The sequence below is a fragment of the Caretta caretta genome, chromosome 10, assembly GCF_965140235.1.
Source record: "Caretta caretta isolate rCarCar2 chromosome 10, rCarCar1.hap1, whole genome shotgun sequence".
Taxonomy (NCBI): Eukaryota; Metazoa; Chordata; order Testudines; family Cheloniidae; genus Caretta; species Caretta caretta.
Genome location: NC_134215.1, coordinates 77,855,176 through 77,867,847, shown reverse-complemented (window position 1 = coordinate 77,867,847; position 12,672 = coordinate 77,855,176). Strand labels below are relative to the sequence as shown.

Below are 12,672 nucleotides of genomic sequence, written 5' to 3'. Positions count from 1 at the left end.
CATGTCTACACTACAAAATTAAGTTCCTCTAACATACGTGGGCATACAGCCACCGCAGAAATTACATTGCTTGTGTGTCTGCACGTTGCTCCTGTCGGCGGCGCATGTCCTCACCAGGAGCGCTTGTATCGATTGTACTGTCAGTGTGGGGCATTGTGGGAAGGCTCTTGAAAACCAGTAACAGTCGAGATAAACAACACAGTGTCTACACTGACACTGCGTTGCTCTAACTACATTGACCTTGACTCTAAGGCCTGGTCCACACTAGGTGTGTGTGGGGGGTGGGGGGGAGGGGATTGAGCTAAGTTATGCAACTTCAGCTACGTGAATAACATAGCTGAAGTCGTTGTACTTAAATCTACTTACTGTGGTGTCTTCACTTCAGTAAGTCGACAACTGTCACTCTCCCGTTGACTCCACCTTCGCCTCTCGCCCTGGTGGAGTACCAGAGTCAACGGGAAAGCACTCGGCGGTCGATTTTATCGTGTCTAGGCTAGATGTGATAAATCGACCCCCGCTGGATCGATCGCTGCCCATTGATCTAGCGGGTAATGTAGACAAGCCCTAAGCGGCTTGTGGAGGTGAAGTTATTAAGTCGGAGTAGTGGGGCAGTTATGTTGATGGGAGCAAACTTTAAGTGTAGGCAACTTATATCAATCTAACTATGGAAGTGTCTTGCATTGACCTAAACCAGACCTTAATCGCCTAATTCACTTAGATACCTTTGGAAAATTCCACCCTTAGTTGTGATTTCAAAGGCGGAAACCCCAGCTATAGAAATGTAACTATTAATTGCCATTGCTGCAGTTCAATAGGCATTATTATTATTATTCCACCTGTCTCACAAAGGTGTTTTGCTTTGGATCACTTGCCATGGAGGGGGGCAGAGAAAAAAAGGAGGTAACCAATGCAAGCCACGGAACAGAGAAAAGAGGATAATTTAAAACAGTGACATTTTCCAATATCCCATTGTAAACGCCATTCCCCCATAATATTAAAGGTCACATTTTTGAGTCTAACGCCTGGAATGTTGTTCCTCTCCCAGCCCTTCCTGTCGGTGCTCCCTTTTGTTCCATTGTGTCTGTGATGAGTAGCCATTGACAGCACTGTGAACACTTTGAGTAAGTCCAGCTGTGGGCAAGAATAGGAATGCTGCTGCTTTACTTTACTCACATAGTGGATCGACATCCGTCTATACTTAATGTGTCCATGAGGCCCCATCAGCCCAAAACACCCCATTGAAGTCAATGCGAGCTTTGTCTGAGTAAGGATTTGGACAATATAGAGCCCAATCCAACTCCCATTAAAGGCTCCCATTGACTTTAATGAGAGTTGGATCAGGTCCATAGCATGTGTCAGAACCCACACAAATGTGTGCAGCTTCTGGCCTATTGAAATGTATGGGGATAATTTGATATCCATGAGAAGCAGAATATTTTGAATCAGAAACATCATAAAACTGCTAGCCGATTTGGCTTAATCAAGTAAGTATTTACTGTGTGTGTCCCTGTGAGTTATCCACATAGTGTGACCACCACCCATCTGTATGCCCTTTTAATAGGAAGGGCTCACGTGTATCTCGAAAATGCTGTTCTACCTCTGTAAGTTGTTGCCTGCAAATAGCTGCTGAACTGTAGGACTTTTCAACTCGTAAGATCTTTCTTGTGCATTGTGGCTAGACTGCTGCTTGCATCTCTCTGGGCAGATTTTATTTACACTGACTTTTTTTTTTTCTAAAAGGTCAAAAGCTCTGTCTCGAATGTCATCAAACCTGTAAAAAATGTGCTAGTGATCCAGAGAAACGTATTCTATGCAAGGATGGATTCAGGTAAAATACTTTCAAAATGTTTCTCTCTATATTAAACTCCAGAAACTGATGTGAAATCTGCACACTATGAAAAATCAAAAAGCGGAATTTAAAAAATAGATATCTATGATTCAATAACACTACGACTGATCCAAATTGCCAGAAGCCAGGAAATTCAAAGGAGGGAGCAGTCATTATATAACATAACTCATCCCATAGCTGAAAAGCACTATGTACTCCATCCATTTATCTATAGCATTCATCACTGTGGTATAGAAGTGCCATATTGCACGTATCGATAGCACTGAGTGGGCCTCAAATGGCACTGCTAAGTATTATTATTATTTTTATTATTATTGTTATTGTCACTGGTAAAGAAAAGTCTCATTTCCCCCTCATTTAGGGTTGATCCAAAGCCCACAGAAGTCCATACAAACCCTCCCATTAATTAAATGGGCTTTTGATCAATGGTCTTTAGACTGCCATGTATTTATTCCCAGATTTAGACCAGTCAGTGGAGTCAGTCTAAGTGAGAGGAGAATCAGCCCCAGATTGTTAGCTGACCACTGACCACCATTTTGAGTTGCGTCTTTGACGGTGTCTACACTCTGAAGATGCTTCGCAATATAGCTATGCTGGTGAAGACCCCTAGTGTTAGACGCGGCTTATGCCAACAGAAGGAGTGTTTCTGTCAGCATAGTAACACCGCCATCCCAGATGACATCAGCTATGTAGACAGAAGCATTCTGCTGTCAGCATAGCTGCGTCTGCACTGGGCTTTTTGTTGGCTAGTGGGGTGGTGCTTCCACGCCCCTAACCAACATTGCTGTGCTGTGAAAACTTTATCATGTAGACCTGGCCTCAGTGTGCTAACGGCCATGATGTTATCTATCATGCTCACGTTACACCTAGTCCAGCCCCTGTTAAGGTCCATGGGAGTCAGAGCCAGGCCTGTGGTCTATAGATGGGCCTACCCCTGCCAGCTGCCGAGCACTCTGTCCCAGCATGGACATCACTGGGAGCTGAGGATGCTCAGCTTCTTGCAGCATGGGGCTCCTGTGTCTGCCATCTCACTTCTGGCTCTTTCTCATCCCCTTAATGCTGTCAGATTTAAATCCCCTTTGCTGGGTTTGTTTATAAGCTGGGGTGGGGGTGGGGACGCAGTGGGGAGGACATCTAAAAGGGAAAAAAAGAGCAAATGTTTACATTGAATATTATACAACGTACGGTTTCCACAAGAGCCTCAGGGAGCTCCTTCAGAAACTTCCCCGTTCAGCACGTCCCGTGCAGTCGATTTTTCAAAACAAGGGATGTTTACCTAGTGACAGGAGTTATTGGGTTGATCCTATAAATATCTATTTTGGGTGCATTTAAAATGCATACTGCAAACACAGAGGTCCCTTATTTAGGCCTTATTTAAACAGGAAAGTTTTACCGGTTATACCAATATAGCTATAGCCGTCTAGTTGTACAGATATAGTTACACGGGCACCAAAAACTCATGTGGGCACTCTTATTCCAATATGAGTGACTTTACTTGTTTGTTTTGTTTGTTTATTTAATTTTGGTAGCTTAAATCCTTCCCAAGTGACATAAGCTAACCTGCAAAAAGTCACGCTTACACCAGAGTCAGCCTCCCCAGGGAGGTGAAGGGGTGTTGTACCGGCATAACTCTCGCTCCTTATGCATGGCAAGCTGGAGTCTCAGCTCCTGGAAAAACACATACTCCACCCCACCACTCAGGTGTTAAATCAAGATGGCTCCTTCGGTGCTAACTTGCACTGAGCTCAGCCCTACAATGAAGGGAGGTAGAAAGGCAGCTTAGAGCCACCTTTGTCTCTTCTTACCCCAGCTGTGCTGGGTGGGAGTTCAGTGCTACTGGGGATTGAGGGCGAGGGCTCATTTTCAGAAGAGCCTTGGGAAGCCCAAGTCCCCTGGTTAAAACTTCTCCCCCTTAAAAGTAAAAGTGTGAAAGTGGGATGTTTTGTCACAGTGTTTGAAACTGGAAGTGCTGAGCCCATGTGGCCACTGTCATGAATTTGGTTCTCCTCTGCTGGAGCATGCGTAACTGTTTGGTATAAGCCATACAAAGCTACCTTTTATTGTCCAGTACCCTTTTAAGCTGGGAATCCAAATCTCCTCTGTCACATTAAAGCACTAAGGGCCCAACAGAACATCTCCAATAAGAACTTTCTGTTTCTGCTTATTTCTGAAACCTAGAGAAGGGTCCACGGGGGGCTTATGGTTTTTCAGAGCACGGCTGAGCTGTCAATCACATCTGGTTTGTAAATGCAGCAAAGCCGTTTGTTCAAAGGGGTTTGTGTTAAACTACAGATGGGCCCAGTTTGGATCAGCACTCCTTGGATTTGGGGTCTGGGCCTGAATTTCTGGGCTTGGGCCCATCTCTGATTAAAAACACACTTTATACACTGGACACACGAAAAGCTAAATCCCAGATTCTACCACCCTTATTCCCATGGACTACTGCACACACAGCCCTGTTGATTCCAATAGGAGTAATCGCAGAGTAAGGGCTGGTCTTCTACATATTGTGAACGTGGCTGGCAGGATCTGAACCCAGATCCTGTGCACGTGTGCTGTTTCAAAACACAGTAGCTTTGGGGTCCATATAATGGCCACCAGATACTAGTGTAATAAAGTTGAGATTTAATCTGTTCTAGCTGTAGTAACTGTGGATGCTAGAACACCATCCAATCCATCCTTGTAGGTAAGACCCTGTTCTGCTCAGCTGAGAGCAGCTGCAAGGCTTGTGGCACCTTATCCTTGGAAGATACATTCCAAAGTTCGAGGCCCGATTGTGATCCTCCTACTCATATGAGCGAGCAGCCAGTGCCCTGGGACTGCTCGGGCGTGTAACTGCTCAGCACAGTGAGGAGCTGGGAGTCCCGATGTGGCCCTTGGGATGTAGGCTGCATGAATGCAAAGGAATTCCTGCTAGTCTTCAGAATCAAGCAATATTGAGAAAATCATGATTTATTTGTATTACTGTAGCAGCCAGGACCCTCAGTCATGGACCTGGACCCCATTGCACTAGGCCTGTCCAGACACAGAACAAAAAAACAGTCCCTGCCCCAAAGAGCTGGTGGTTTTGGCATGAGTCACTAATCGGTGGCTCACTAAGTGAATAAAAAACAAACAGCTTAATTCCTCAAAAGCCAGGCATCCTAGTAGTAAAGAAGAAACACCCTCTAAAAGAGAGAATCCTTGATATGATCTCTCTGTCTTACAAATATCTAACCATGTTCTGTGTTACAGGCCTTTGGAAGAGTTGGGCCAGCTGCCCAGGTCATTTTTTTTTTTTTTTAACCCTCCCTTTCCTCTTGAACATTTAATTAAAGATCCTGCAGGAGGTTTTTTTGAGGGGGGAAGGAGTGTCCCTAGAAGGACTTGAATGTCTTTTCAAGTGCTGGCTCAGTTCCAGATGCCTTCTGCCCAGCAATTGTATTGCACGTGTTTTTAAACTTCATTATTGTTTTGGGCATTCATGTATTACAGCAGCACACCGAGATCAGCGCCCCATTGTGCTAGGCCCTGTACACAAACACATAGCGAGAGGCAGGCTCTGCTCTGAACAGCATACAATCTAAATAGACAAGAAGACAAACAAAGGGTAGGGAAGCAGAGGCCCGGTGGGCTGAAGTGAAGCATAAGTAGCCTGAAGGCTGCCCCAGGGTCATGCGACAGGTCAGTGGCCAAGCTGGGCTAGAAACCCTTTCCAATCCTTACTCTATTGCGCTATCCACTAAATCACGCTGATCCTAATAACACAATATTTGGTGGGGGAAAGAAGGGGCCAGGGAAGTACAGATTAAAATAATCTTCACATTGTGTGTTTAGGGTGATGTCCTGAAAAGGGCTGTAAATCAATTATTAACATTCCAATCCAGCAATTGGATCCCTGTGGCATCCCCCACTAAGATGTGATTGGGGCCTGAGCTTGGTATCCGTGAACCAGACTTGACTGGCCAGCTGACAGACAGTCTCTTAGGCCAGCTGGTGTAGCTTAGAGCAGCCTCTGGGGCCAGTCATAGAACCAGAAAACCAACCCCTCTTCTCTGCTGTGCTGAGCAGACCTTGGCCAGCGCAGAAAATCTGGCTTCCAGGGCCCAGTCCTTGGCTGCAGTCATGGAATGCAAGTTGGAGTGTACAAGGGGGGGCTTTAAGCTATAGGCCACAGTTGCGCTCCTCTGATCCTGGCCACTCTACAGCAAGACAATCTTTCGGCATAAGTAGGCTGAAGGCTACCCTAGGAGGGCCTATTACAGAGGAGTGCAGGAAAACCCTGGTCATGTTCCCTGCTTCAGAGCAGTGGGGGGCTGGTGTGGGGGCAACTACAATGGCTCTGTGCCACATAAGGATTCCTAGGGAGACTGGATCTGCTGGGTTCACTTTGCTTTGGGGAAGGGGGTACAAAGCTGCCTCAGTGCAGGAGGGGGTTGGGTCCCAGGCTGCCCAGTCCTTACACGGAGGCTTGTATTAAACCTCTCGATGGCGAAATCACTAGGGCTTGGGGGAGTATTTGTATGTTTCGGTAAAACTTTCTCCCCTGCTTTTCCAACAGCTCGTTAGGAGCCGGCTGTCTAACGGAATGTCAACCGGGCATGTATTTCAGCAAAGAGACCCGGAAATGTGAGAGGTGCCACACAAGCTGCCAGACCTGTGTTGGTACGTTCTTCATCTGCACGGGGTCCCAAGCCGTTCCTCCAAACGGCCTTAAACCCAGCCCTCCGTGCCTAAGCCGTGAGCCCTCCGCTCTGCGGTGCAACGGCATCTGTGTTTCCTGGACTCCAGTCCTCCTTGCCCCTTTAAAGCATAAGGGGTGCTTTGAAGCAGCTTTGCCTTTAAAGAGAGACACTCAGAATGCTGGTGGTTTTGCAGGAGGTAAGGCCAAAGTAATGGTAATCAACAGTCAGGTTTCAGGGCACTGGCTGACCTGCAGGGATCTGGAAGGAATTTGTTGCCACCTTTCTATAAGCCAGGCCTGCACCCAGCCTAGCAGAGTGAGGCTGCTGCAGGGAGGACCAATGCTGGACACGGGGCTGTCGCTGGAAAAGGGAGAGGGTGGAGTGCCTACATGGGAGGGGAAGGTAGCGAGAGACAGAGGCTCTCAGCAGGGGGAAGGATGGAGCAGAGATATGAAGGAAGCGGCGCTGCGTGGAAGATGCCTCCCCCACCCCCAGCACTGCAAGTAGCAGTGAGATGCAGGGCTGGAGCTCGGAAGGGGAGTCAGCCGAGCAACGCTGCAACCTCAAAACTCGAGTGTTTGCCGAGTGAGCGCATGTGCAAAGTAGCCCTACCATCGCCGAATGTCCATTGGCTTCAAACAGCCCACGTTTTTTTGCCATGTCAAAAGAAATGGCCGAGGTCTGCAACACTGTAGCACCAGACACCAGTCACGCTCGTGGGCCACTTCTGGGTTTCGAGCCCGTCCCAGTTGGCTGCTCCCTGCCCCGTTGGGTACATCCTACAGTCTGTAGAGGCTGCTTGTTCGAAAGGCCACCAGGTGGCAGCAAAGAGACAGGGACGGGGGAGCAGCTGGGCTCTATGTAAAATCTCCCAAAGTGCAGATTTTCCGGCTTGATTTTCCTGTCAACTTCTCATAGCTCTGAACCTTTCCATGTGCACGAAGGGCTGGTGTGTAGGGAACAACACCAGACTGGTACTTTGTCTCTGTCTCTCTGTCTGGGGTATCTAGTTACCCAAGAAGATAACTTGTTGCCCCAAAAAGTCACCCGTTGTTGCTGATTCAAGATTTTTGGTTGCTGAGGCCACTCAAAAGTAGCCCAAACTGGGAAAGAACCGCAGAGGCTGGCAACGCTGAGGAGGAGGCTGCATAGAGACTGCACTACAACATGGCACCACCGGGAGGTCACAACAAAAAAGAGCAGGACTTTCCTGGGAGCCTGGCCCAGCCATCTATGTCTACACTGCACACCAAGCCCAGGCTCTGTGTCAGGTTTGAGCCCAAGCTCCGCTTCCGTCCGCACACCGATCAGTCTGACTCGGGTCACCAGACGCTCAGGATCCAGATCCCGGGCCCTGCTAGAGGGGTGGGTCAGAACCTGAATCCAGGCCCTGTCCTTCTGCAGTGTGGACGCAGGTCAAGCTGCAGACCCCAGTCAGAAGGTCTGCATGGTGCAGTAGGACATGTCACCACAACTCTGAGACCTGGGCCCAGCAGTCATAAACCCAGGTTTATGATGCAGTGTGGACGCTCAAGTGCGGGCTTGGAAACACCCATTCCGGAAACACCCATAGACCTGAATTTACAATACAGCATAGACATAACCCAAAGAGGTTGTGAGGAGTAGGGTGAGGTGACGCCCCTTGCTGCCTCCTGGACACAGCATTTGCTTAGGTGTGTTGTGGAACATTGATTTTCCCTTCCTCAAAGCATCAGGAACTGGCTGCAGCCAGAGGAGGATGCTGGTGCAGGAAGAGAGGGAGAGACTGGTATTACTGGTGTTACTGCAAACCCTGCGATCTTCCCTAAGTACAGATTTCCCTGCTTGCCTTTCCTGCCATCTTCTCCTGGCTTCAAGCCTTCCCAACTGAAAATTAACCATGTGTATGAAGGGCTGGCTGTGTAGGGGCCAATGCCGGGCTGGTACTTTGTCTCAGTCTTTCTGCCTGGGGTATCTAACAGCAGGATCAAAAACTCTGTCAGAAAGTCAGTACAGATCGGAGGTTGTGGGCGCTTGAGGGGTTGGCCAGTGTGTGTGCGCTCCTAAAAATGTCCGGTGACACTTTGCTGCACACCCATGCCTGTCGGCATCTCTTGAAGGTCCTTTCTCACCAGGCTGTTGGGTTAGCTGGGCCTGGGATGTGGGCATGAGCTGAGGAACCATTCAGAGCCCAGCTGGAGCAATAGTCTCAGGCAGCTTGTTTATTCTGCCACAGCCTTCTGGAAGAGAACAGACTGCAGTATGTATCCTAGTCCTGAGTGTCCCTGGCTCCCGTCCGACAGTCATCGTAACACAATGCAGTAATTGTCTTTGTAGCAGACGATAATATTTCACGTCTCCCTTGTTCTCCCTAGGGCCAGGCAAAGAGGCATGCATACAATGTGCCAAAGATTTCCACCTGCACGAGTGGCGATGTGTCCCTGCTTGCAGCCAGGGGTTTTACCCTGAGGCGGTGCCAGGTCTACCTTATAAAGTCTGCACAAGGTACAGTGTCCTCTTGAGCCCTTTCCCTTTGAAGTTAGCGTCATGAAATGCACAGGGAGCCATTCTTAATAGCTGATTGGATACATCGGCAATTGGAGTGGGGCTGCTGATAGCGTGTGTCACAGGGAACGAAGATAAAAACCCTGAAAACAACTGGCTACTTGATGCTGTTCACTAGACCGACTAAAATGTTCAAAGAAGCCCGGAGCTTTCGGAAATTCTTCACTGGAGCTGATTTTTCACATGGGTGATTAGTGAAAAGTGTCAGCGTGGAGCATTCTTAGATAGTAAACTCCTTGGGGACTGTCTGTTCCATTTGTTCAGAGCCTGGCACCAATGGGGTCCTGGCCAATGACTAGGGCTCCCAGGGGCTACACTAATACACATGACAAATGATCATAGTAGGTCTTGCCTCAGGACCAGGAGGCCCTGGGTTCTAAACCCACACCAAGTCTGGGGCTCATAGGCACCACTGACCCTGCCATGGGCTGCTGCGCTCTCCTTCAAGGCAGATGTTAAACCCTTAGGGCTGGGGTGAAAATTAGTACTTCTCCAGTGCCCTTTGAAAAGGGTAACCCTGGTATTCAGAAAAAAAGGGCTGGCGCTGGAAGGTATAGTGAGCATAAACTAACTGCTCCATTTGCCTTCACAGTCCGTTCTCTAGCAGTGTTTAACACATTCCTTTGCAAAGCCCTGAGATGGCTCGTGCAGGAGAGGTGCTGTAAGAAACCAGATTCTAGTCCATTCTCAAACAGTAGTTTCTTGACTTAAGTGGAAACTCTCATTGATTTTCACCTAATTATATGTAAGGAATAAATGTTACTATTTAATAGTAGAACCAAATGTTCTAATTTCTCCAGGTAGTATCAAACCCAGTCGGCAGGTTTCATCCTTTTGGGAGGTTTCATGGGCACATGTAAATCGTGTCTCCTTTAGACAGGAGAAATGTCTGACCTTGCTTCTTTTTTTTTCTGTATCATCACCTTCCGCTTTAGCACTTGAATCTCTGTAGTTGATCCACGCTGCCTTTCTTCCTCAAAAAACAGAGTAAAAGAGTGATTCAGTGAAGAGATGTTGCACTTATCTACTCCCAGACAAAAAACGATGTGAAACTGGAGAGTACATCTCGTTAATTTAGAAACCCTGGGGATGTGACTAGTGTCCCCGAAACAAGCGTTACTGATCATGGCATCTCTACAGGGCAGAGTTAAACTTGGTTACAACCCTTAACTGCATTTCTGTACTTTAACATGGCTGGGTTTCTTTTAAGTTTTACATCTGAATGTCCTGGGCTTGGGGTAATTACAACATTCTTGTGAGGTTTTTAACCCTTAAATTCCTGATGTGTGTTCTCCAGCATAATGTTTTTTGTCTGTGAATATTAAAATTAGCTTTGTTTTAATCTTTTTGCTAAGAAGGTGAAGGAGGAGGGAAATAGCTGGGACCCCACAACCCCAGTTCCCCTAGGCCATCAGAGTATGGCAACTTATTAATCACTCTGGACCAGAAACAAATGTGAAATTTGGACTCCTGTGTCCTATCTCCAGTCCAGTAAGAAGTTCCGCCCCTCGTGGCTCAAGTTTTCCAGATGTAAGTGGGTTCAAATCCAATCTCTTCAGTGCCCTGAGGCTGAATTTGCCCTACGGTCTGTCGGGTCTCTACACAAATGGTTGTGGTGCCAAGAGACATTATCTGTGCACTTGTCTCTTTGTCAGGTGTGATGATAACTGCTCAGCCTGTGAAGGCTCCAGGGATAACTGCGTCAAGTGTAAGGAAGGTTTCAATCTGCGCATCAGCTCCTGCATCACAAATGTAACCTGCATGGATGGTACGTAACGAGAGTGTAAACATGTAATATAGACCCCAGGCTGATACCCCAGTTGCACAGATGTGTCTTAAAGCTGCCCGAAAGGGGCAGCTGGGGATTCCCCTATCATTGGGGGTTCCCCTAATGGTATAAAGTTATTAGAATCAGCTCTCCATCACTTACCTCCTCCCCCATCTCTGTAAATGTGTCCTGTCAGGGCATGGCCAGTGCATGCTGTACTCTGGTTATTCAGAGCCATTGAACAGCCCATGGGGACTATTCCAGCTAGCATTAGTTAGTGCAACCACAGGGATGCTCTAACTTACGCTGGCCCCAGGATGCAGGAAGGCTGAAAGGCAGCTTAGAGATACATTTCCCTCCCCCGGGTCTCCATGCACCCTGGTGCAGCTGACGATTGAGCCTATAGATTGAGTACTCTTTGTACAGGGACCTGGGCCCAAATCCTTAGACTCAATTGATTTCACTGGAAGTTAGGCATCTCAATATCTTAGAGGATCTGGACCCTCCTCTTTCTATAGGTCTGCAAGGTGCCTAGAATGCTGTCAGATAATAATAATAAAAAGCTTCCTAGAATTCAAGTGGAACTGGTCTTGGAATCAAACCAGAGAATAGATGAGAGAAATGTATAGGGACATAAGGAAAAATCCTTCAGCTGCACCGTTCCCAATTATCTACATTCCCAAGAATCCCCTAGCTGTAGTCAACAAAATGATCCTGATTCTTCATTCTCTCTTCACAACAGAAACAGGGAGAATGTTGGATGCTGGGATTTCATATTTATGGAACGTACAATTGACCTACTCAAATTAAATCAAGTTACAGAATTCCAGACCTGAAACAGCACTATGATTTCTCCCATCGTGGTATCTCCACAATGATTGCAATAGAAACACAGGTTACCCAGCAAGGCTGATAAATGTTTGCTTATTGCTCAAATAGACACACGTGTTTGCATTTCATTATATTTTATCCTTGAACTAAATCGCCCACTCATCACAAAGTGTCTCCATTCTCTATTACAAACGGGTGGTGATACCTCCCCCAAAAGTGCTCTCTCCTCAAACACTGGAACAAATTGCATTGCCTGTTACCTGTGAGAGGTTGTTTATTTAAAATGTTAATTTGTTTTCTCAGATTCTCCTAGTCCTGAACGTGGCCCCTCAGCTTTCAAGAGTCTCTGTGAGATTGTGAAATCAAAGAAGCTCTGTGAAATGAAGCTATTTGTACAGTTATGCTGTCAGACATGTCTCATGGCTGGATAAAGTTCAGTATCTGCATCCAGGAATTCCACCACCCTGCAAGTCCAATTTGCCGAACCTTTAGGACAAAAGTTTATTTTCAACTTTGGGAGAGTTTACATGGTGCTGCCTAACATCAGTTTGATAGCTTTACTATCTCTGTCAATTTGTTTCTATAGCAACATAATGAATAGCATTAAATCTAGGAAAAGAAAAGGAGTACTTGTGGCACCTTAGAGACTAACCAATTTATTTGAGCATGAGCTTTCGTGAGCTACAGCTCACTTCATCAGCTGTAGCTCACGAAAGCTCATGCTCAAATAAATTGGTTAGTCTCTAAGGTGCCACAAGTACTCCTTTTCTTTTTGCGAATACAGACTAACACGGCTGTTCCTCTGAAACCTGTCATTAAATCTAGGTAGGATCTTCTTCTTGGTAATTAAGGCCCCAAAGATACAAAACAAATGGCAATATTAGTACTCTCAAATGCTTCTCATGAATGGGGACTGATGTGTGATCAAGACACCTCACCTTGTTTCTTAGTCAAAATCCTTCCGATTCAACCATTCCAAGGGCATAGCAGGAGATCAGGACTCGGAAGCACCCAGG

General features: G+C 46.9%; 1 protein-coding gene across 1 annotated transcript in view; it reads left to right on the top strand.

Moving 5' to 3' along the window:
• Positions 1-12,300, top strand: part of PCSK6 (proprotein convertase subtilisin/kexin type 6) — a 119,566-nt gene extending 107,266 nt beyond the window's left edge. The window contains exons 17-21 of the mRNA XM_048867611.2: positions 1,741-1,828; positions 6,390-6,493; positions 8,868-8,997; positions 10,713-10,825; positions 11,960-12,300. Coding sequence (XP_048723568.2) covers positions 1,741-1,828; positions 6,390-6,493; positions 8,868-8,997; positions 10,713-10,825; positions 11,960-12,087 — 563 coding nt within the window. The 3' untranslated portion in view covers positions 12,088-12,300. The remainder of the gene's footprint in view (positions 1-1,740; positions 1,829-6,389; positions 6,494-8,867; positions 8,998-10,712; positions 10,826-11,959) is intronic.
• Positions 12,301-12,672: the final 372 nt, after the last annotated feature.